Here is a 26,437-nt window from a genome sequence, read left to right on the forward strand (position 1 = left end):
CAGGGTAACCCCTCTCTTTAAATCGTGACCATGTTTCAACTATCTTCATTTCAGTGAATTCATAATCAGTATTATTCCTTAATACTCTGCAGAACTGTGAAATGGGTAATGACTTCTCAGTAGTACACAGATGACAACTTTGATAATCCAAATAATTTTTGGCGGTAGGTTTCCTATACAGTGTGTACCCCAGTTTACAACCACACCTGAAGATTCTAACGTCCAGAAATTGTGCAGCATACATACATTTTACAGGAGTTGTTAGTGAATTCAAATAGGCCACCATTGCCGAAAATTCCTCCATAGTACCATGCCAGACAATCATCATATCATCTATAAAACATTTGATAAACAATAACTTATTATTATGTTTAGGTATCATATATGTAGTTTCAAATTGGTGCATGAAGAGATTGGCGTAGCCTAGTACAATGGCCACACCCATTGCTGTCCCTGAAACCTAGAAAAAAATATTCACATTCAAAAGGAAAATAATTTAAGGTGAGAGTTAGATACAATAAACCAAAAATGAATGAGAAAGGGGGACCACAATATGCATCATACTCCTCCGAAGAGTGTCTGACTGCCTCCATTCCTTCCTTATGGGGTATTACAGCGTAGAGACATCCATACTAGCGACATATGGGCACTGGCTGGCATTCTATAGTTTGAAGTGCTGAATGCTACCAGTTATCCTGCACACCTGGGAGTGCAGCCAGCTGGAAATAAAACAGCTGACTAGTGCTAGCAAAGTTTTAAGTAAGTTTACAAAAGACAGCTTTTTTTTTTTTCTGAAAAATATGTCCCATTTAATAAGTTATAGGCTTGTCTCATATAGGGTCTTGTTCCATAATATTTTTGTTCATGATGTTTTGTTTCTGTGACATATAAAGTCTGTATTACCTTTGACATTTAGCAGTGTGTATGTAATTTGAATACAAATATTGGCAAATGTTTGAAGCTTTCATTTCCCATCTGTTGCTTCCACTTTACATAAGCTTACATGTACTGAAACATTGTTTCGCTATAAAGGCTGTCTTCACTCTGACATCTGGTAGTAAAATAAATATATATTACAGGTTAGGGGTTTGTTTTTTAAAATAATTGGGAGCAGGGTTTTCCAGATAAGGGATATATACTTATTATGGAGCACCATGCTTTAAAGCTTTAAAAATATTTCAAACATGAGCGATTTTCTTTTTTTATTAACATGTATTTATGCAAGCGTAATTAATATCTAATACAGTAAAACCCCCAATTTTATGTTTTTCAAGGCACCAGGAAAAAATGGTGTAAAATCAGGAAAATGTATTATGCATTATATAGTGGTGGGGCCACAAAACAACTCTTTAAGTGAAGGGAAGATGTTTAATAGGGATATGTAAAACTAACTGTATAAGGTATTGTCTAATCCGATTATAAAAAGGGTAAAAAATAAAGGATTCTTTGTCTAAAAGTGAACTATAGGAATAAACATTTTGTATCCACTATTTGGATAATGGATTTCCAGATAGCGGACTTGTACCGTTTTGGGGTGGGGCGTTGTGTGTTCAGTACAGTGGAGCTTGGGAGGAGGGCAGTCCACTGGCAGGAGCAGAGGGTTGGTGGACGTGATAGCTCAGAATAGTCGTGGGGCAGATTTATCAAGTATCAGTGTATACATAAAAACTCACCCACATTCTGTTCATTCTTATGGGATTTTTAGAAGCTTATTTATAAAATGGTGAGTTCTAACTTTAACCCATTAAATACCCTTCTAAAAATCCCAGGGGAATGAATAGAGCTTAATACATAAAAGCTCACCGTTCTAAACTTACATTTTGATAAATCTGCCCCTGTGTTATAAGATCAGGTTCCATAGACTTCCAATGTCTGCTCATACTTTTAAATATGTACTTTCCTTTAGAAATCAAGCTTCTCACTCACTTTGAAAATGTAAGTGTTGGCTGTATACATGGATCCTGGGAGTGTTTTCAGTAAACAGATGGTGTTATTTTTAAAAAAAAGAGGATAGTGCACAGGCAGCATAATGAACCAATAACATTTTCACTATGTTCCCTCCCCTCAACACTGAGTGGGGAGCATGCCCACTACTCCTAGGCCCTGGGCCTTGTCAATGTGCAGAAATTCACTCTGAGGTGACTTCTGTATCTTTATAAATGTTGTTAGGGTTTGTAGTAGCTACAGGGTTTCAGTGGTTGGTATAGTGGTGGCAATGTTGGGGGAGCTGCCAGAGGCAGTTGGGATGGTATGCCAGGAGAGACAAGGAACAGTGTCACAAAACAGGTGGATTCCATTGGTATAAATTACAAGGGGGGGGGGGGTTTGGTATATTTAGCTAACTATTCTTAAAAAAAAAAAAAAAAAAATAGCATAATATGTAAAACATAGCAATATTTTGTTCTCCCTGCTTTGGGAGGCGTCTCCTTTCACAGGGCCACATAGCAACAAGTTTTAAGTAACTGCTTTGCATTTTCTTGATTGGCCTTAGTGGTTCAAATATTGTTCGAGCATAAGTAACACTATTACCTTGTCTTTAGTAGATCCAGAGGCATAGGAATTTTCATTTAACTCTCTGCTCTGTGAGTTTAAATGTGATCACGTAGAACCTGCAGTTATTAGCTCTTTCTGTTCACTAAACCAGTTTAGTCACTTGTGAAAGAGAATTCTTGGAGACTACCTTATAAATATTAACTCATTACACTTCACATTTGAATTGTGAAATTCAAATAGATGCACACTTTGTTTTCAGATTTTGTCATATAATTTGTGTAACAGAAGACCAGTATAAGTACTTTTTGTTACATGTTCATATAAGGAAGCATGTTATAGTTAGCATCTTAGAATTAATGGCTTAAAATTCCCTGAATGACAAAAAAAAGTTTGCAATTTATGCCAAATAAAACCATACCTCATATATAGTGAAGAGGGAATATGAAAAATTCACAAAGTGTGTTTGTTGTGACTTCCACCCAACTTTTTTCTCCCTCCAAATACATTAAATTTAATGGGCCTTTTTCTCTGTGAAAACCAGTGGCTAAATGCAAAATTTCACAGCAAATCCACCTGAAAAAATTCTCTCAGCACTACTCACTTGTATGAGTGCACATAATGCATTCAACAGACAGATGCAGAAGACAGTGCAAATGGGCTATTGCAGGAGGGACTAGGGCAGTTGCTCCCCAACCCCTTGGATGTTGCTCCCAGTGGCCTCACAGCAGATGCTTATTTTTTGAATTAGGAGGCAAGTTTTGTTTGCTTAAAAACCCAGTGTAAAGCCAAACAGTCCCCTGTAGGCTGCCCGTCCACATAAGGGCTACCAAATAGCCAATTATAGCCCTTATTTAGCACCCCCAGGAACTTTTTTCATGCTTTGTGTTGCTCCCCAACACTTTTTTCATTTGAATGTGGATTACAGGTCCCTTGGACTAGGGTATATTGAGGTGTATTCTTTAGTTCAAAGTTTTTCAGTCTAAACACCTAGGGGCAGATTTATCAAAATGGGAGATAAAAAATCACCCACTTTCTATTTACTTCTATGGTATTTTTAGAAGTGTATTTATCTTGGGGTGAAAGTTGAGATGGCCATAAACGTACCAGTATAATTGTATGAAATTTCAGACCATGTTTGGGCTCCAGATAATTTTTGTTCTCTGGTGATTGGTCGTTTAGTCAACTGAACAGGTCAGAAAATTCAGTTCCAATAACTATAAAATCTGAGCATGTATTATGTGTCCGATAAAATCTTTGGATGACCTGCAATGCATTTCCGGACTTTATTCTACAATTTTAGTCTGAATGTTTTAGATTGGTATCTGAAACGTCGGTTTAATAATGATTATTATTATATATTTTTATATATATATATATATATATATATATATATATATATATATATATATATATAAATATAATTTTTTTTTAATTGCACACCTTCAGCATAATTAAATGTCATGTCAGTAGCTCTAAATAGTATTACAATGAAAAAAGAAATAAAGCCACCTTTAATAGTCTTTATGTATCTTCATGAAGGTACATAAATCTTGTGGCATATAAGGCACTGGGGTCACAGAAGTTAAAAGGGAAATAATCATGAAAATCATGATATTTTTATTATAAATTTTGACAATTTCTAGCTTTTAAAAATTTTGCGCCATTACAAAGTTATGGCTAATTATTGACGAAGCCTCCCATCCCACCACCCTTCAGAATCTCTGGCTCCATGATCTGTGTCAGTGATGCAGAAATGTGTGAGTGACAGAGCAGAGTGAAAGCTGATTTGCTGTGGCATGTCATAAGGCCACACCCTTCAACAGCAAACATGTGCAGAGGGGAAGTTAAGGAATGGAGCCGGGCAGAGCTGGGTGCTGATGAAGCTGCATTTGTACATACTACAGTAAAGCAGCTTATTGCTTATATCCTTTATATCCAAATATACTCAGCACTTTAGTCTCTTTTGCATTTGGGTTTTGTGCTGCTTACCAGCAGGCTTAGATCAGCTGCCAGTCACCCTCCTGCTATTTACACACACAGATACAAACCTTAATTCTATAGCCAGATACAGGTGTAACAAAAGCGACTTCCTCCATATCAGTGATACATCAATTGCAGCAATATTACAGACCTCTGCACAGGCAACTGTATGTGTACAGGCACATAGATTCCTGTATGTTTCCTGTTTGGAAACAAAGTAAAAATAAGAAAAATGATAATGAATTATTACCCTGTCTGAAGCTAGTCCATGTTTTCTTAAAGGGGAACTATCGCGAAATTAATAATTCTTTAAATGAATAATTATATCAAATTATTAAAGTTCCTAAATATAATGCATTACACAATTTATACAGTTTTTAAAATATTTCAGTATTTATAGTGGTCCCACAGTAAGCTACTCCTCTACAAACTGGCCTCCGGCCAGCTCTGAAGTCGGAGTCGGGTTAATTTGCATATCAAGTCTGACCTTACTCTCATTGGTTGTTCTGCTGTCAATCATGATCGTTTTACTGAATGCCCAGTAACTTTCACATGACATCCCTTTAAAATCAGCGTAGGTAGTGGGGCGGCTGGAAAGGCTTTCCTCTCTAAACACACACATTTCCTGCTATCTTCTTCAACTCCCCCCCCCCAGGTATGTGAAAAAGTAACATTGGTATTGAAGTGGCTGCAAAGATTTCCTTCTCCGTTCCCCGTTCGCACATATCTCCTGATCTCTCCCTTCAAACCCTCCCCCTGTACAGCCGGTGCCTGAGAGTCTCAAAGCATTATTTAAAAGTGAAAGTGTATAGCGAAGGGAGACACAGGCAGGCACTGATACTGTCTTTCTGTGGGGGGAGGATTTAAACAAGGGGAGAGAAGGAGTTATTTATGACGGTGGGGGAACGGAGAAGGATATCTTTTATGCCAATTCACTACAGAGCACTGCGTTTCTGCATGTAATTTCTGGGCTGGAGTAGGTGGGTCAAAGCAGGAGATTTGTGTATTTAGGTGGGAAGTAGAAAAGAGCTTTTCAAGCCACAGCACTACTCATCATGGTCAAGAAGGAGATAGCAAAGAAACTAACACCATATAGTGTTGTTTAAATACTGGAAAAGCAGAATATAGCTTTTTTTCTTGAAAAATAGACTTACTGTTATGATTAAAATATACTTAATAAAAGTGCATAAGAGCTATTTTTGGGTGCATGCAGTGAGTTATAGTTCTTTGGTTGTTGAAACACCACCAATGCTTTTACAACATAACATTTTCAAATCAATGAGTATTAGTGACCAATAATTATGTGCCCCCAGTCCACTCACAGACAAATGAGATTTGCTTGCATAAAATTAAGAATCACACCAACCTTTGACTTCCACATGACACTAAAATTTAAGGCTTATGTCACACGTAGCCTATGGCACATATTTTCGGCAAGCTGAAAAATGCTTGCCGAAAATACACTCCATACGCTTAAAAAACGCCCCCTACATGTGCCTGCACCCGAATGAATGGAATACGCTCGGGTGCAGGCACATGTAGACAATATCCACATAAAAACGAGACTTAACATTTTCTTGCGTTTTTATGCGGATATCGGCTACATGTGCCTGCACCAGAGCGTATTCTATTCATTCGGGTGCAGGCACATGTAGGGGGCGTTTTTTGGCTTGCTGAAAATATATACCATACGATACGCGTGGCATTAGTCTTATACCGGCCACATATTGAATCCACATCCTGCTAATGGCTAATTAGTAGTGATGAGTGAGCCAGTCCCGTTTTGCTGCAATATTTAAGAAAAGGAAAAAAATCATGAAACGCATTGCACTCAATGGCCGGTTTTTGTGGTGACTTTTTTTTGTAACCATGGGAGTCTGTGGGAATTTTTGCGCCAAAAAATAGTTACGATTAATTTAGATGCGTGCTGCATGACTGCACATAAATCTGTTTACTAACTTAATTGCTAACTATCCATGCCGGATGAGGATTCAATATATGGCCAGTACTAAAGGTGTGAGGTTGCAACCCTACGTGACACCCAAGCTAATTACAGGATATTAAATTTTTCAGGCAAAAATATCACAGGACTTGTGATATACTCATTTTAATCTCTGCAACCAAAAATAAGCATTTTTGGCACTTTTATAAAGCTTTTCTTAATCATAATAGTAATAGTGTTTCTACAATTACCATTAACCCCTTTTCCTGCCAAGCATATAGCTCCTACACGTGCAGTTAGAGGTTTCTCTCTGCACTGGCAGCTTTTGTGCCTGGTGCAGACTTCAGAGTGTTGTTGGTCCTGCAACACGACTGACCACAAAACAGCAGAGTGGGCAGTGCCCCTCTTGCTCTACAACCAGGCAACACACATTTTTGCACACACACATTTACACACATTTTCCAAAGTTAGTCTTTTTAGTTTTTTCTTCTTTTGCGCACACCCTATCCCCCTCTTTGTACTGTTAGGGGGTCTAAGCGTATCTCCGCTTTTCTCAGTCCTGCGCTTTTCTGCCTGAGAGAAGTGGATCCACTTCCTTATGCCGCTCTGTGTGCCTCCGTGTGCACACACAAAGCACAGCATACTGGAGGTTTGGCCTGAAAAATGTTCGCTTTCGCGTTTTCCAGGCCAACCTCCGGGCAGTAACCATAGCCTTCAGTGCAGGCGTACGGAAGCGGATCCGCTTCTCTCAGCCAGGCAGAAAAGTGCATGGCTGAGGGAATCAGAGATACGCTTCGTCTGACCTCGCCCTTAGAAAAGCCATAAAAAGATACTACATTTAGGAAAGATTTGCAGTTTGGTAGCTCGAGGGTCTTTGCCTAGTTTAGATTTGTCGGAATATGTACCTTCCAAAAATGCATGATTTTCTGGGGTAAACCTACCATTACTGAACTTTTTGGCTCAAAATCTAAAGTATGCAGGTTTCTGGAGTGGTGCTTTACAAATTCAGTAGTGCACTGCTGGGAATATTTGCTCTATGCAAGTCAAAAATCTCCATAGAATATATATATATGTACAATATACATATTTGGTATAGGCATTCAGGAGACACAGGATACCAAATCCGTTGTTTTTGTGCAAAGCCTTGGATATATCTGTTTATATTAACAAAAATATGATTTATTTATATTTTTTAGACATTTAAAAGCCTATATCTTGCTACAGAAATGGAATGGCACAAATGAGCACAAAATTGTGTATTATAATGAATTTAGTATATTAAAGATGACAAATATCACCAAATATTACATATACTGCAGTGCAAGCAATAGTTCTGAATGCATACACTTTGCTTCCTATACATGTATATATTTTACTATGTACCATGTTCTCTTTTGTCTATTTTTTCCTGGACAGTGTTTAGATCTGCTAATAAGATCCACAGATTTGCGTGTAAATGGATAACAGCCTTAGTTTGAAAGAGGGCATGTAGCAGTTGGAAGGATGCTTTGCATTCAGCATAGGGGAGGGCGGGACATTGCTACTGATTTTGTGACATCACAGCAAGGTGTTGCCACTCCCACTCAGCAATTGCTAGACCTGGCTCTCAGAGAAAGGTCTGTAATACTGTTTCTTTTATTTGAAAAAGTAAGCATTTTTGTTAAAACAATATATTTGAGAATATTATTGTTATCATCATATCTATCCAATTAGACAATTTAATTTTCATGATAGTTCCCCTTTAAGAAATGGCCATACACTCTATTGCTTAGCTTTCATACATATAAAGAGTGACTACTGTGTGACAAACAGAAAAACAACTTATCGCTCTTATTCATAAGCAATACAAAAGGCAAATTGTAGTTTTATGGGAATGTGCAAGTTGGTGCCCTAAAGTTATTGTTTAACTACAAATCCCAGCATCACCTGTCGGCTCATTTGACATGCATGTTTCAGATTGCTTGTCCTTCGTGCCAAATAACTCAATTGGTGTTGCTCAGCAAAGAAATAACAAGTGACATAAGACTTCTTTCATGTTTTTCTCAAAAATAACAAAGACATAATGTTTTATGTATTTGTTAGTGACTGAGGTGAGTGATACCAAACGTGTCAGACAATGTAAGGTTGAATTTTTAGGCCTTCATAGCCTTTTCCAGGTTTTCTAATCCAATGATTGTCAGCATTTGATCTTTTTCATTTGAAAGTGGCACACCGGTATAAAAGGTTAGGAATCCCTGATCTAGGCCCTAGATTCTAGGGCAACAAGCTTCTGGTGTTACTGCATGTGCCTGCTTTCTTGTCAGGTGATAAAACCTGCTAATGAGTTTGAAAGATAGGGCATGGCAGTAGTGGAGGCACACCCTGCCATATCTGTAGTAATAAGTCATATCAACTGGACTTGCTGTGTTTTTCTTGAAGACATTTCACCAGTCATCCGACTAGCTTTCTTAGTCAAGAATTAAGAATTTTTAAAGACTGTGATGCAGGACTTACCCTCAGAAAATGGGATCCTAGGTAGGTATGCAATAGGTTGCTTTTTTATACTAAAGAGGTGCATGGTGTTACAATGCAGGCAGTTCATTGTGGTGTAGTCCATAGCAATTCCCTAAGCCTTGTTTACCTTATTTAATTAATTATTTAACCCTTGTTCACTTTTTTCAAAGAACCAGTAATGTAAACAGCTTATTTATATAAACTAAGGTGGCCTTTTGAAGCACACCAGTTTTATAGGTGCAGGGCAACAGTAAATTATATTTAATTATTTTTATAACACTTTAAGTAAGAAAACCTAGAAAAAAAAAATTTAAAGTATTTCCAAAGTACAAGCAATGACTTAAGCTACCACCTTCTTTTCTTGTTTTATTTTTAAAGGTCAAAGTTTCAATGGATGAGATTGTTTGTTGAATACAATAGCACTCATAGATAGGGCTAATTTGGCAGAACATAAGTAGAAATATAAAATTGGCTTTTAATTTTTAAAATGGTGCAAATATTCACTGTTAATTTAACTGACCTTTACACTGTTCCCAAGAATTTTTTGATGTTTTATTATTTGGATGCACACTTTAACACGTAAGGTATACCCCAAAAACTGCAGGAGCTTGTGTAATGAGCAAAACAGGCAGCAAATTGGTCCAGATCCTTGTTGCTTTTCTAATTCAGACATTAAGAGCAATATTTTACACTAATTGGGAAGCAATATCTGCTAGACTCATGTTTTATCGATGTGCATGTTACTTGCATTTTACATTAGTTCTTAAAAACCCATCTGTTTTTCATGTTTTCAAGGCGATTGCTAGCAATAGTCTCAAATATGCTTTCTGCATAAATCTGATGCACAACAATGAACTTAACAGCCAATTTAAGTGACTTATTTATAATTCAGCATTTACTACCTTGTACTTTTGAAACAGATGCTGGAAAGATCCTGTATGGATCATGCTTATATTAATTTGTGTGCATCTTTTTAAAATTAAAAAAAAATGGTTTTACAGTATTGAACTTATTTTTTTTCATCATCTAGAATTTTATATTACTGCAGCACTTAACAGAGATTGCACATTATTCACATCAGTTCCTGCCCCAGTGGAGATTACAGACTGTGGTCCCTGTCACAACACTGTAGGGTATCATAAACAGATACTTTAAGTAAAAATCCTTATGCCACTGCTAAAACGCTGCTACTTGGACATCCCTTGTGGAGGTATACATTTGCAGAGATTCCAAAAGACCTGTAGAGTCTGCTGGGATATAATATTTTTTATAATACGCAAGAGCCAATAATATCCTGTAAATTATTATATCTAAACGGTGCTAAACGGTACCCCGTTTTAGAATATTAGAAGTCACCTCAGAGTTCTGGATAAATTTGCCTTAATTATGAAAGTGTGCCCATTTGACACGGCTATGTTATGCACATCGGGAGACCTATTTACTAATTCTTGAAGTTGAGGAAAAAAGAGACAAAAAAAAGAGAAGGGCAATGAAACTTGCATATGACAGAATTTTGTATTTTTTGTTGAAAAAAGTCATATGCCAGTGAGAATCACATTGTTCTATTTAATATACCAAAGTCTGTGGTATATTAAAGAATAGAAATAAATATAAGGTTTGATCTAAGCTAATGTGACATATGCCTATATCAGAGTGTGGACTTACAAAATCACAGGCATAAGTGAGCAGTTGAGCCCCAAATCCCTCTCTGTGTGCCTGACTTAGGGGCTTTAGGGTAGGAATAACAATAAGCTATTTTGAGTGTAAGTGGATTCTTGGCCTGTGTTTATCTGCAGGCTGAGAATCCACCCCATGTGGCACTGGCATCACCCTGGAAGCTGCAAGTCTGGAGTTATCTTCTGGGGAAACTTTTTCAAGGTTGTTAAAGGGGTTTAACTTTTAGTATAATGTAGAGAGTAATATACTGCGACAATTTGCAATTGGTCTTCATTTTTTATTTGTAGTTTTTATTTCAATAATTGTTCACAACTCTCTAGTTTGGAGTTATAACAGCTATATGGTTGCTAGGGCCAAATTACCTTACCATCTAGGGCAGTGCTGTCCAACTGGCGGCCCGCGGGCCGCATGCGGCCCGCGACCCCCCTCTGTGTGGCCCCCCACCTGTCTGGCTGCTTTGATGGCTTACTCTTGTGTAAGCTTAAATGGTATCAGTACTGTGATTAACTGCCCCCCTGCATGGTTCTCACCTCAGATTCAGGCTGTAATCAGGCTGTATTGTTTAAATATGTAATCCCCTGTGTTGTTCACACCTTTTAATCTCTGCATTGTTCACCCCCTGCAGTGTTCACACCTCAGGCTCAGGCTGTAATCACCCCCATTGTTCCCCTGTTCACACCTCAGGAGCAGTAGAAACCCACAAATAATCCCTGCACACTACAAAAAGAACATATACTGAGGTGGTACTGCAATTAAAAAGCTTTTTAATATATAGTTATTGTGCAGACTGTAGGAGCAGTGCCAGCATTGTGTCACTGTAGGCTGCCTGTGTGTGCCATACACACAGGCATCATAGGGCAAGCAGAGTATGGCACACACAGGCAGGGTAGGGAAGGCAGAGTATGGCAAACACAGGCCAAGTATGGCACAAACCAGCCAAGAATGGCAAACACAGTTAGGGAAGGCAGAGTATGGCACACACAGGGTAGGGGAAGGCAGAGTATGGCACACACAGGGTAGGGGAAGGCAGAGTATGGCACACACAGGGTAGGGGAAGGCAGAGTATGGCACACACAGGGTAGGGGAAGGCAGAGTATGGCACACACAGGGTAGGGGAAGGCAGAGTATGGCACACACAGGCCAAGTATTGCACAAACCAGCCAAGTATGGCACACAGGCAGGGTAGGGAAGGCAGAGTATGGCACACACAGGCAGGGTAGGGCAGGCAGAGTATGGCACACACAGGCAGGGTAGGGCAGGCAGAGTATGGCACACACAGGCAGGGTAGGGCAGGCAGAGTATGGCACACACAGGCAGGGTAGGGAAGGCAGAGTATGGCACACACAGGCAGGGTAGGGAAGGCAGAGTATGGCACACACAGGCAGGGTAGGGAAGGCAGAGTATGGCACACACAGGCAGGGTAGGGAAGGCAGAGTATGGCACACACAGGCAGGGTAGGGCAGGCAGAGTATGGCAGGTTTTTGCTGTACTACAACCATTAATATGGGTATGGTCATGTGATAACATGGGTGTGGTTTCAAGTGGGTGCGGTTTCAAAAAGGGGAGTGGTCAAAACTGGCTTCCATTATCGGCCCTCCACCACGTAGGTCGGAAAAATTCCGGCCCTCGGTACAACAGAAGTTGGACAGCACTGATCTAGGGAGTGGTTTATTTAATATATGAATAGGAGAGAGACTGAATAGGAAAAAAACTTATAAAAAGTAGCAATAACAATAAAACTGTAGCCTCACAGAGCAATCGTTTTTGGCTGACTGGGTCAGTGATATCATAGGTCATATGAAAGCTGCAAAGAGTTTGAAGAAGAAGGTAAATAATTAAAAAAAACAAAAAACCTATAAGAAATAACGAAGACCAATTTAAAAGTTGCTCAGAATTGGTCATTCTATAGTATAATAAAAGTTAAAGTGAAGGTAAACCACTCCTTTTAAAGGAGAAGGAAAGGTTTAAAATGCGACCCCCCCCCCCCATAAAGCAAGTATTTTCTGAGCACTTGCCGATTGTTCTAAGCGCTGTTTATCAACTATTGCGCCCGCCATGTCAGATATTTAAGTTAGTCCACCATGGCACCGCTTAACTAAATGTGCATGCGCAAATCTTTTCCCTCTCCCTAGATGTGGATGCGACCTACTCTACCCTGCTCTTAGTAGCAAGCACGAGCTTACAACTGTCAGTTTTATCAGGTGCCAAATTAACCTTTCTGTGAGAGGAAACTGTAGTGCCAGAAGGGAACCCACACAAGCATGGGGAGAACATACTCTTTCTTTGCAGATGCTGCCCTTGCTGTAATTGAACCTAAGACCCAGCACAATTGTTATACACTGCACTACTATGCATCAGTAATTTCCCCATGGTACTGTCAATGTTTACTTTACAGGTCTGGTGTTCTAGTTTTCTTTTACTTATAACACATTTTCTGCTCCCCCCCTTTCATACTTGCTGACAGCCACCTATTTGTTCCGTTGATGTATACCTCCATGTTTTACTTGCCGTTCCTCTTCTTATTGTCATTTATTCTATGCAGCTTTACATGTGCCATCTTGTCATGTCCCTTTATTTTATAAGAGCAAAACAGAACAACACCTGCACCTGTATTATTTTAGAGTCCTTGAAAACTGAAACAGGTAGTTAAATATATTGAATGAAGGTTCTGCTGTACCAGACTAAATTGAAAAGCAGAAAGAATCTTCGATTTACAAGTAACCTTTGTAGAAAATAAATGTATTCCTATGTTACATACATGCAATTATGGTATTACAGCTGTAATATATTCACCATATCTGCACATTAGTTTAAACATTTTTTTTTCCTTGGGCTTTAAAATATGGTGATTTTTATTACAGAAGTGTGTAAAGTACAACAATTGATGGGCTGCTATATCCTAAATTAATCCTGTTGGTGTGCTTAGTACAGGTTATGATGTAATCTGTATAGTTTGCTATGCCTCTCTCTAGCTATGAAAAGAGATATAGCACAAACTGTGATCGAATTGCTCTTCACCCAGCTGGCAGCTCAGGCAACATTAAAGGGGGGTATTCAACAACCTTTTTTTTTTTTTTTTTTTTTTGCATAGTGACTGATCAACTACACAATATACATTAAAGTAGACCTGTCACCCGGACATAAAACTGTATAATAAAAGCCCTTTTGAAATTAAACATGAAACCCAAAATAATTTTTTTTAAAAATGCCTACTTTGATAACAGTGTCCACAAAATGGTGCCTGCCTGCTTGCTGCAATTGTGAAGAAAATGAGATTTAAATAATTTATATAATTTGCTTGACAAACACAATATAATTTAGAATTATTTCTTAAGGTGACAGGTCCTCTTTAAAGGAAGAGTAACACCAAAAAAATGATTGCATTTTGCATCTAAATAATTATAATATTATATACTTTTGCCCTGCACTGGTAAAACTGGTATGTTTGGTCCAGAAGCACCACTATAGTTTATATAAACAAAGCTGCTGTGTAGCCATGGGGGAATGCTATTCAAATTGAAAAGGGATAAGGATGGAGACATGGCACTAACTACGTGGGTTTAGTAGTAGTGACTCAGATAGTAACCCGTGACTTCAAAATTTCTGCTACTAGTTGCTTCTACTGAGTTTTGGTAACAAATCACACCGTGTATCTTTGCCCTAAATGCCGCTGGTTACATAGCAGATAACAGATGTAGAATTCAGTGGTGTTTTAAAGAGCATATATGTTATCTGCTGTGTAACCTGTGCCTTTTCTTTTTTTTTTTTACTAGCTTGACTGGTTGCCCCCATGGCTATACAGCAGCCTTTAAACTTAGTAGTCTTTCTGATGAAACACTTGTAGGACAGTGTATCAGTGTAGGACACCAGTACGTTATATTTTAATTACTTTAATACATTTTAAGTTTTTGATGTTACAGTACCTTTAATTTAAAATTAGTATGAAGGGTTTAATTGCCGTTTTAATCAGTATTTTGTTGTAGCTCTTTCTGTATGGCTGACCCTGACTCATTAAAAATATAACAGAAGTCACTTCTTCTTAAAGGCTCGCGGCATTAGGAAGGTTGAGAACCACTATGTTAAAGTAACACAAACTGAAAATAATAATAATAAACATATAAATGTGAGAAAAATAACCACTACAAAACTTGTGTGACTTTTCTTTACAATGCTTACAAAGCTTAATTAAGAACAAAAAAAGTGACTGCATATTACTGCATGTGTTTTGTTGCATGCTGGCGAGAATCACATTATTTCATTAATTTACCTTGACTTTTAATAAACTGGGAAAATAAAGTCATTAGATACTCATTGACTTAACAGTTTATACTTGCTGAGATTTTCTGGTGACTTTTTGTAGATTTTTTTCTTTAATAAATACTGACTATTTTTGGTTAAGAATAATATTCTTGAGTATATTTGTGTTCTTGTTTTTTGCTCCATTTTTTCCTGAATCGTGAAAGAAACATGCAAACTGTTATTTGATAAATTGGCCCCTAGTGTTGCTGAGCAGGAGGTTCAGTTTCATACGACCTATAGAATAAAAGTCATTTCTTACTCATCTATTTTTTTTTTTAGTGAAGCTAGTAAATCATCTGTAAATATATTACGTGTTTTGCATATTTTAGTGTTACTATCCCCCAAGGGGGAAAAATACACATGTTCAACATGATCATATATTCTGCATACTTTTCACCTGTTGATTTAATCTTTAAAACAAATGTGTGGTTTTTGTAGTTTCTTGCACTTTGCATTACAGAAACGTGAAATTGAGTTCCTTCATTTCCAGTGCTTTTCATTGCAATGAAGCAGAACTGACATAAAAGCAAACATTTTGTAAAACCATCATCTCGAAATATGACTTAGGGGCTGATTTACTAGAAGTTGTTTTTTTCTGACCTTGAAAGTTGTATCAACTCGACATGCTATAAATTTGAATGAAACTCTATCATTGTTATAATTATAAAATGTCACAATAATGCTGCTGACGGTCGTATGAAAATTTCGAGTTTAAGTCCGAGCCAAAAGTATTGTTAAAACTCAAAAAATTTGAGTTTAAACAGACTTTTGTTTTCATAAATTTTTCCCAAACAGGAATTGTTCCAGTTTTTGCACCATTTTAGGAGCATTGGCACTGATTCTTGGAAATCAATAATGTATTTAAGTTTCACTTGAAATGAGATGAAATAGAAAACAATGATAAAAATGTGTTAAATAGAAAACAATGATGGTATTAACTTTCCCTTGAAAATGTGTCAAGGACAGGCTGTCGCTGACTATTCTGCTCCTCTACTTATTCTAAGCCTCCATAGGAATCAAAATGGTACTCGGCAGATTAAATCTTTTTTGCCCAAAAAAAGTTACAAAAACGGGAAAATTTCCACACAAAAAAAAAATAGAACAAACGAGTACTGGCAAGAACTCATTTGTAAATCTCAAAAATATCTAGAATTAAAAAAAAAAAAATACAATAAAAAAAAATTATTTTTTTTTTCAAAATTGCTTAGTAAATGTGCCCCTAATAATCTAATACTGAGTTATTTAAAAACATAGACTCTTTCTGTAGAAACAAACTAAGGGGGGGGGGGGTAGTAAAGAATAACTTTATTATTTCAGTCTTAGTACAGACATTTTCATTGACTGTATTTATAAAGTTTCCATGGTTGTTCATCTTGCAGTGCACCCAGAAAGAACAAGTAAATAGAGCTGTCAAAAATATTAATAACACTTGATAGATATAAAAACGTTTTAAAAAATAAAATAAAAAATACTAACTTATGTATATGACTATCTTTTACAGGGGTCCATTTAGTGTTGTCCGAAGATGTATCAACAGAGAAACTGGACAGCAGTTTGCAGTAAAAATCGTCGATGTTGCAAAGTTTACATCAAGCCCAGGTTTAAGCACAGAAGGTAATTTCTAAAGCAGCACTGGGACTTTTGTTTCTTTCATCTTCCACTTGCCATTGTTACACTCAAAGTGGGTGGGTTTGGGTTGAAATATGGGCGACCATCATAGTTTTAGCTTGGGTGCAGGTCAGACTGGGGAAGTATACTCCTCCTCTGCTTTCTGTCTTGTAACCAGAGATGCACGCAGAAGTAGCATATGTAGCAGCAGAAGTGGGTATGAGTTGGATGTGGGTCCTACAGTAGCAGCATTTTGTGGGTTAGGGTCAGGTTTCCTTACTCGCACATCACTAATGCATAGCACTAGATAAACTGGAGATCTTTTTGAAAAAAATGTGGGCACCCAAGGTACAATACATTGCTCCCAAGAACATATATGGGGTGCCCTCTTCGCTAAGATTAGGACACTATATATTAGGTCCACCCCCTGACTTTCTGTTTTGGGTGTTTGAATTCTGTCCTTCTTGGGTGTTTGAATTCTTTCAATTTTTTTTACAGATACTTAATTTCTCTGGATGTAAGAAATCCAGTGCCTCTATTCTATATCCTTCCTTCATATCTATCCTCCTTTATTTTTCATGTGCATTCTTTCTCCTCTACCTACATCCTGATTTGGCCTAGCACTAGGTGGGCAAATTTTATGGTCAGCTGTGAGATAACAAACCGCTCATTTATATAGAGGGCAGATCTGTGTATTAGTAGTTTGTTTTATCAACATCTCCCCTTCTTAGGACAACAGGGAGGGCAAAAGTAAATGTAGTTTCATTTTCCTGTTTAGTGCAAGAAATAACAAAAGACATATACAGGTATGGGACCTTTTATACAGAATGCTCAGGGCCTGGGATCAAGTACAAGGTACTGTTTTATTATTACAGAGAAAAGGGAAATCATTTTCAAAAATTAGAATTATTTGCTTATAATGGAGTCTAAGGGAGAAGCCTTTCTGTAGTTTGGAAACTTTCTGGATAATGGGTTTCCAGATAACTGATCCCATACCTGTATATATTTTTTTAGTTAAATAATTGATAAAGTCCTGTTTATTTAGATAATTTGGTAAAAAGGACTGCCCCTTCTAACAATATAATAACAATATAAACAATAATAATTAAGAATAAAATAAAAGCCTCATGTTATGTTGCTGATGTCTTTGGAAATTACCTGGAATTGGGATGGTGATTAATTATAAAGTATTTTTTTTTTTTTTTTTTACTACTTAACTAGTGGATCCTGTACATCTACCTGGGAGATGCCTGCCTGTGGCTCAGGCTCATAAGAAATATGTAAACATATTTTAGTAAATACCACAAGTCTTCTATAACTGTGAAGAATATATATGGCCAAAATATCCTCCTTGAGTGCACTCCCCACCAGCATATTTTAGCTAGAAGAGAAGCACTGCAACCTGACCTTCCTGTTGACTATTTTATGACCTGACTAAAAGTACTGGTGGTTTCTGGCCTAAAAATGTGCCTAGCTTTCAATAGCAGTAACATTTACAAATCTCTTTAAAAACATTAACCATTTTTACTTCATGGTTATTGAAAACGTATGTTTTTTTTTCAAGATTAAGATATCTCTTTACAGTTCTTTATGTTGATTAAAACAATGTGTCTGCTATGTCTGGGCTTCTTTGTTCTCAGGCTATTACAGAAAAGTGCTTATAGTATTAGCTTCATTACCATTCTTTATCAGATTTATAATAAGGCATAAAACAATCAATGCCAAAGTCAGTGCAGTAGATAAATCTGGGAGAATTATCTTTTATTATGGTTTTTTTTTTTTTTTTTTTAACTACTACAGATACAAGACTTGTTGTAATGGGTCCTTTTGTAATTCGGATCTCTAAGTTTGCTAAAATTAATTTAAACATTAAAGGGGTGTTTCACCTTTGAATTAAATCTTAGTGTGATGTAGAGGGTGATATTTTGAGACAATTTGCAATTGGTCTTCATTTTTATTTGTAGGTTTTTCAATTTCAGCTTTTAGTTCAGCAGCTCTCCAGTTTGGATTTCGACAGCTATCTGGTTGCTAGGTACCAAATTACCCTAGCAGCCTGGAAATGGCTTTAATAAGACTAGAATATGAATGGGAGAGCACCTTAAAGTATCAAGAAATGACAATAACAAATAAAATTGTAGCCTCACAGAGCAATAGTTTTTGGGATACTGGGGTCAGTGACCCCCATTTGGAAGCTTGAAAGAGTTGCAAGAAGGTCAATAATTAAAATGTTATTAAGCATAAATAATGAACACCAACTGAAAGGTTGCTAAGAATTGGATGTTTTATAATACTAAAAGTTAACTTGATGTGATAAAACCCTTTAAATAAAGCCAGTAGGATTATTTTGCCTCCAGTAAGGATTAATTATATCTTTGGAATCATATACCAGCTATTGTTTTATTATTAGAGTAAATTTATTTTTTTAAAATGTGAATTATTTGATACTTTGGGGTCTATGGGAGATGGCCTTCCGTAATTTGGAGCTTTCTGGTTTCCGGATAACGGATACTATACCTGTATTCTTAAAAAGATAATTGGATTTGAATATTTTGTAAAACTGTGTAGTTTTAGGGGAAATAAATACTTTTAAGAAAGTTGTACCTTTTTGTTTTTCTGTTGGGTTGTGTATTTCCTGGTACATACGCCTGCTGCTACTTTATTTTTGGCCAGTAAAAGCAGCCCTGTATTTCTTTAAAAATCTAGATGTATACTCAGTCAGTGACTTTCAGTACAACAACGAATTGGTCGTCACTCATCTGAAAGGCTTATTTATATTTGTGTAGCTAGGAGATGCTTTAGCAGCAAGCACATGATAGATTATACAAGTAGGCTGAGATGGAGTAACCCAAAATACCCAACTTTTAGAATATAAAAATTACTAATATAATAGTTGAACCTCTAATTGGACCAGAAATAACACAAACTGTTAAAGCTTGTGTAAAAAGAATAAATCATATTTTAATAACCCTTTATATCTGCAAGGGTTCCTGGTGCGATACTATCTATCTATCGTCTGTCTGCCTGTGTATAATACACTGCAGGAATAATAAATTAGCACTGGACCTTAGCTCAAAATTTGCTTTGGGCCACAATTTTGCCACCAGGTCTTTAAACAAATTCTATTCACTATTTCTTACTTTAAAGTTCTGATAAGCTAGTTTGTCACAACTTTATTCCACAAGTGATCCACAGAAATTATAATCCAAAAATCATTCTTATAGGTAAAATAGAATTATTTTCACTCTGCATGAGATGGACAATATAAAGGAATGCAATCAAAGCCCAACTTATGGTAGAATTTCTAGCTTGTATGCAGTATCCACCTTAGGGAGTCTGTTCTCATCTAAACAAGTTGTAGTATCACGACGGCATTCGGCTATAATTTTAAGTTTTTTAAAGCATATACATTGTATCATAAACCAGCAATATAAATGATTCTAATTATAATATAAAATAATTATATCTGCCCTATTTGGTAGCACATCATTGGTTCTTTGTTTCATCAGATTAACCACGCTGCCAGTGATCAGTAGTATTCTTATACAGATTTTTTTCAATGATAGTTTTCTTTAAATATAACTTGACATGCATTTAATATAGTGATGAACCACGACTGGAAAATGAATCTAGGAAGTCATAAAGTTAATTCAGCATGTATTATGCTACAAAGAATTTGCGCTTATAAAAGTACAATGAAGATTGTATTTTGTGGTGGTGTCAGCGGTGCTTTATGTTAATCTCTTCTGCCGCCTTTATTCTAATCATCTCCACCTGACCTGCTTCTCCTTTCCATAATTGCTAACTTTAGTATAATTTAAACTCCTCCACTGCAATGGTGACGTACTGTATTCTATTTTTATCCTTAACAACTGTGTCTGACTGGAGCACAGTTGGTCCACAAAAATGTTTGATGCGAGATTGTTAGCTCTTGTGAGCAGGGCTCTCTGATCCTATTTTTACTTTATAGCCTTGTTTGTTATAAATTAATGTAAAAGGCTGCATTATTTGGTGGCGCTATGTAAATACATGATGATGAAATTGGCCCACCAATCACCATAGAGCCACAAAATTATCTATTTAACCAAAGGATGCTGTACTTTATGTAGGGTGGACTTGCAAGAGTATATAGAACTCTGTTATCAGTCTATTGAGAAGTCTCTGGCTTTTTACATGTGCATTCCCTCTTAATTTGTACTTAAAGGCACAGTATATATAACCTTTTTCAGCTTGAATTGAATAGAGCTTGTGTTGACAATAACTTTTTGCCTATTCTTTGCATCCTTCCCTGAACACAGGGCAACCTGTAACCTTCCACCAACTTCAGCGCAGTTGAGTCTGATTCAGTTTTGACTCACTGAGTGTAATTGCTTTAGGGACAACTTGCTCTCACAGCCACAATTATTCTTACGTTATTTGAAAAATTGCTGAATTCTTGGGGAAAAAAAATTGTGAATTACATCTGAAATCACTCACTGATTCCTTGTATGTTTAACATTCTGTTTTACATTAAGTGCCAGCAGTATTTTGTATATCATTTTCATGCTATACCAGATGTTTTTTGAACCTTTGGGGCTTTTTTTTTTTTTTTACTGGAGTGGCATTTCCTGGAGGGGAAGAGATATATATATATATATATATATATATATATATATTACATATAATACAGTGGATATAAAAAGTCTACACACCCCTGATAAAATGTCAGGTTCCTGTGCTGTACAAAAATGAGACAGAGATAAATCATTTCAGAACTTTTTCCACCTTTAATGTGACCTATAAACTGTACCACTCAATTGAAAAACAAACTGAAATCTTTTAGGGGGAGGGAAGAAAACCAAAAAAACTAAAATAATGTGGTTGCATAAGTGCGCACACCCTTAAACTAATACTTTGTTGAAGCACCTTTTGATTTTATTGCAGCACTTGGTCTTTTTGGGTATGAGTCTATCAGCATGGCACATTTTGACTTTCCAAGATTTGCCCACTCTTCTTTGCAGAAACACTCCAAATCTGTCAGATTGAGAGGGCATCTCCTGGGCACAGCCCTCTTCAGATCACCCCACAGATTTTCAATCGGATTCAGGTCTGGGCTCTCGCTGGGCCATTCCAAAACTTTAATCTTCTTCCGGTGAAGCCATTCCTTTGTTGATTTGGATGTATGCTTTGGGTAGTTGTCATGCTGAAAGATGAAGTTTCTCCTCATGTTCAGCTTTCTAGCAGAAGCCTGAAGGTTTTGTGCCAATATTGACTGGTATTTGGAACTGTTCATAATTCCCTCTATCTTAACTAAGGCCCCAGTTACAGCTGAAGAATAACAGCCCCAAAGCATAATGCTGCCACCACCATGCTTCACTGTGGGTATGATGTTCTTTTGGTGATGTGCAGTATTGTTTTTGCACCAAACATATTTTTTGGAATTATGGCCAAAAAGTTCAAGCTTGGTTTCATCAGACCAAAACACCTTTTCCCACATGCTTTTGGGAGACTTCAGATGTGTTTTTGCAAAATTTAGCCTGGCTTGGATGTTTTTCTTCGGAAGAAAAGGCGGTGGTGGCAGCATTATGCTTTGGCCACTCTATCCCATAGCCCAGACATAAGAAGAATACGGGAGATTGTTGTCACATGTACCACACAGCCAGTACTTGCCAGATATCCCTTCTGCTCCTTTAATGTTGCTGTAGGCCTTTTTGTAGCCTCCCTGACCAGTTTTCTCCTAGTCTTTTCATCAATTTTGGAGGGACGTCCAGTTCTTGGTAATGTCACTGTTGTGCCATATTTTCTCCCCTTGATGATGACTGTCTTCACTGTGTTCCATGGTATATCTAATGCCTTGGAAATTCTTTTGTACCCTTCTCCTTATTGATATCTTTTAACAATAAGATCCCTCTGATGCTTTGGAAACTCTCTGTGGACCATGGCTTTGGCTGTGGGATGCGCCTAAAAAAATGTCAGGAAAGACCAACTAGAGCAGCTGAACTTTATTTGGGGTTACTCAGAGGCACTTTAAATGATGGCAGGTGTATGCTGACTCCTATTTAACATTATTTTGAATGTGATTGCTTAATTCTGAACACAGCTACATCCCCAGTTAGAAGAGGGTGTGCACACTTATGCAACCACATTATTTTAGGTTTTTTGGTTTTCTTCCCTCCACCTAAAAGATTTCAGTTTGTTTTTCAATTGAGTGGTACAGTTTATAGGTCACATTAAAGGTGGAAAAAGTCCTGAAATGATTTATCTTTGTCTCATTTTTGTACGGCACAGGAATACGGACAGCCCTCACTACTGGTAAAGGGTATACACCGGTGGCCAAACACTTTCTAGAACTTAAGCACACACTGGCCAGCATGAGAAGTATGACCGTAGATTTTGTCCCTAGCCCCCCAAGAGGGGGTGACCGAGAGAAACTGTTACTCAGAATTGAATTGAGATGGATACACAAGTAAGACACTATCAGCCCACAAGGACTCAATGAACTTGTCTCTTATGCTCCATATTATTAACAGCATGCATATAATGTTTGAATATATGTATCCCTCACACTCTGTATTATTAATTTAATAGCCCCCACATCTGTATCTTCACTCTTTCCCTGGCACTAGCACTCATCCTTCTGTTGTTCTTTGTGTCCTTTACACTCTCTACGTTCTACAGCTATACTTCAGCCCTCACTGGGTATAATACTTTATTTCTTCTTGGGTTCCAAAACCTGAGCTTCTGTGGTAACTGGCTACAGGAACCTCCCTTCTCCTTGTCATTATGCAAAGGGGACCTCTGTGGATACCTGAACACTACGAGGTATATAAATAATCTTCTCATTGTATGATGCAGTATGGCTAATTATGGCCCCCAAATTCTCTGGTCTGGTCTACAATGTTTCCTGCTCGCTTTTTACTCACCAGCAAGTACCCTCACACTAAAGGGTTTATTATACTCTCCCTAACCACATTTGGGTACACCTGTTCGTCACCATTGGATGTTTTTTTGGACGGGTGGTGTGTCCCTTACCCCTGGTTACACACCAATTCCTGTATGGGTTTTGACAGGTGGTGGACCAGCATCCTTTTCATCCTTTGCACCATCTATTATACTCTGGTGACAAGATACCTCAACAATTGACCAACTGACCATGACAACTGTGTGTGTAGTAGCCACCTGAGTCTTAAACCCTCCAACGGGTGCCCTTAACCTTCTGCCGTACACTGCGACACTCCAATAATACCTCTTCTTTGGCCTTTTCAATCAGAGGTTCCTCTCCTCAGCCATTTACCGTCATTTTATCTTTACTTCTCTCACGGTGTGCTGCTCTAATTTGTGATAGCTTTCAACATGTCACTTTCTTTTCATATGAAATCACATCTGTGTATTCTCTCCTGCTTTTCTAGATAGGGATGTGTTATCCCCTGCGAGAATAATGACTCCGATGTTTTATGAACTACAACAAGTGTGTTTGATGATTAAACTGTCGTTTTAACCTACTCAACTCTGGTTACTATGATGCCGACAACCTAGCAACCTGTCCCTTGTATGTACATTCACACCCCACATACATGGATTTGTAATCAAATGAACTTATTGTGAATAACATCTGATTACTAAAATTTTACCCCTACTGTCCCAATAGGGAGTGGTGTAAAAATGTAGTGTTACCAAGGCAACCAGTTACCATAGCAACCCGTTTCAGCCCTATTAAAGTTTTCATTTACTGACCAAGTTTTGTAAAGGAACATGTTACTTTCTCGGCTCACCCCTGACAGCTAGCTACAGTAGTGTGTTAATTTTGATACCTTTGTTTCTGTTTAAGCTGCTGCTTAGACCTTTTGATTACTTGCTTGTACTTATTATTTCTCTTTTTTGTTTTTATTGCATGTTTTCAGTTTTTTTATTGGTTTATCACCGGTATCCTGTCTCTGGCGACGTATGATGACGTCATCTCCACTTTGTGCTTTTTTAGACACTGTGTTTGTTGTATTCACCACTTTGATAAAGGTGAAACGTTAGTCTCTTCTTTAATAAAAATAATTTGTTTATATAAGTCCTGTGAGTGCTGACCCTCTCTCAAGCACATATAGATATAGCGCTATACATAGATATAGGGAATGGGAATGATTCAATCCGAGGACAGCTGCAGGATGTCAAGTTATGGCAAATCGAAATGCTATATTAATCCACGGGCAAGAACCAGAGCTATATAGATAGATAGATATAATATAGCTATTGTTGATGATATTCTAATTTATACCAGAAAATATTTTATGCACGAAAAACTAATTGATTTGGAAAGCCTCCTGAATGTACCAATACCTGATATGTATGCTTTATGGAGATTTCTGACCTTTTATAGAACAAACCCTTCCAGCAGTATGGTTGAAATTTCAAAGCACTAAAACAAAAATCTACTTTTGATTCCAAAGCTAAAAAAGTACTGTAACAGTATATTTTTTCCCCTAGTACAACATATATTTTTGAAAAGTACAATTTCTGCCAAATCAAAAATGGAAAAATAAGGCCAAAATATTACCAAATTTCAAAAGGCTGGGGGAATGGGCAGCTGTAAAAGCTGCTCCTGTCTGCAGAATCTGTGCTCTGTGGCACTTTAGTTTATTTATCATTTTGTGGAACTTAAAAGGCTTAAAGGTTTGTTCCAAACAAAACGCTGGCAGTATGTTGTTTCCAAAGGCCAAAGTGTCAGGCTTAAAATAAGTAAATAAATGAGAAACCATTATTGACATTTGCAGTTTCTACACACATCATTTTGATAACTCGAAAATGAATCCTTAGGCTTCTTTTATGTTTTGGTATTTGTACCCAAAAGCATGTAGGCAAAATAGTGATATAATGGGAGGGTTTAAATGATTTGCACATTAACTCATTCTGTTCTTATTTATATTTTACACAATGTCCCAACTTTTTTGGTAATGGGCTTATACAATGTACAGTACAGTTTAACGTATGCATAGTTTGTGGTGCAAGACTTAAAATATTAGCTTTTTTTTCAGTAATCGCCATAAAAGTACACATTTTCCTAGGTAAACTAGCTTCCACTCCTGAAATGCCCCTAAACTAAAAGAGCAAAAATGTGAATATTTCTGGTACTTAAAAGGGTTACACAGGGGTTACACACACATCACAGAAGCCCACATAATTATCACCAAGTGTCAGATCAACAAAATCAGCAACTTGTCTTTCATGGGCACCAAATGTGAAACACATGGAGTGTGTAAAATGCTTCCAAGAAAACTATTTTTTATAAAACCTTCAGGCCAATGTTACATGGGTTGCTTTTCATCCCTGTCAGAGCATTTTACTGCCTGAAAATGCTAAACAGAGCAGCTCATTGCAGAGAGATGTGATTTGCTGAGGTAATGGTGGGCCTGCCTTAATGGAGGGCCTGTAGTGCTTATGTTATGTGCAGTGGATTTGGCCTCAGGGATTTATGTCTTTATGTAAGTCTCATATTTTTGCATATTTCAAAAAATATATTGTCTATTAAATACCTTAAATACTTGCTATTATGTAGGTCATATGTTATGTTATTTCCCCCCAGTACTGCATAGAGAATGTTTCTTTCTTTCTAAATGAACTGTCATGCATTGGGTACAGTGCATTGAACTGAACACAAAATACGTTTTTTTAATTATTAGGCTTGAAAAAGACCAAAGCCTATCAAGTTCAACCCCAGCAAACAAACCCCAGTGCACACACACACATATACAGACATGGGATCCATTATATGGAAACCTGTTATCCAGAAAGCTCCAAATTATGGTAAGGTCTTCTCCATTGTAATTAAATAATTTTAAAAAATTTTAATTTCTTTCTCTGTAGTAGTTGAGGCTAATTATACGTTTGATATTATGCTTGTTCAAGAAATCATCCCAACTACATGTAAGGTATTAATAGAATCTGCCATCATGACATCACATGGCAGGGCATTCCACAGTT

General features: G+C 37.2%; 1 protein-coding gene across 9 annotated transcripts in view; it reads left to right on the top strand.

The window, feature by feature from the left end:
- Nucleotides 1-26,437, top strand: part of cask (calcium/calmodulin-dependent serine protein kinase (MAGUK family)) — a 172,079-nt gene that overhangs the window by 18,791 nt on the left and 126,851 nt on the right. For all 9 annotated transcript variants that reach the window (XM_012956939.3, XM_031895959.1, XM_031895960.1 and 6 more), the window contains 1 exon segment: nucleotides 16,386-16,498. In XM_012956939.3, coding sequence (XP_012812393.1) covers nucleotides 16,386-16,498 — 113 coding nt within the window.

This window comes from Xenopus tropicalis, chromosome 2, assembly GCF_000004195.4.
Source record: "Xenopus tropicalis strain Nigerian chromosome 2, UCB_Xtro_10.0, whole genome shotgun sequence".
Classification (NCBI taxonomy): Eukaryota; Metazoa; Chordata; class Amphibia; order Anura; family Pipidae; genus Xenopus; species Xenopus tropicalis.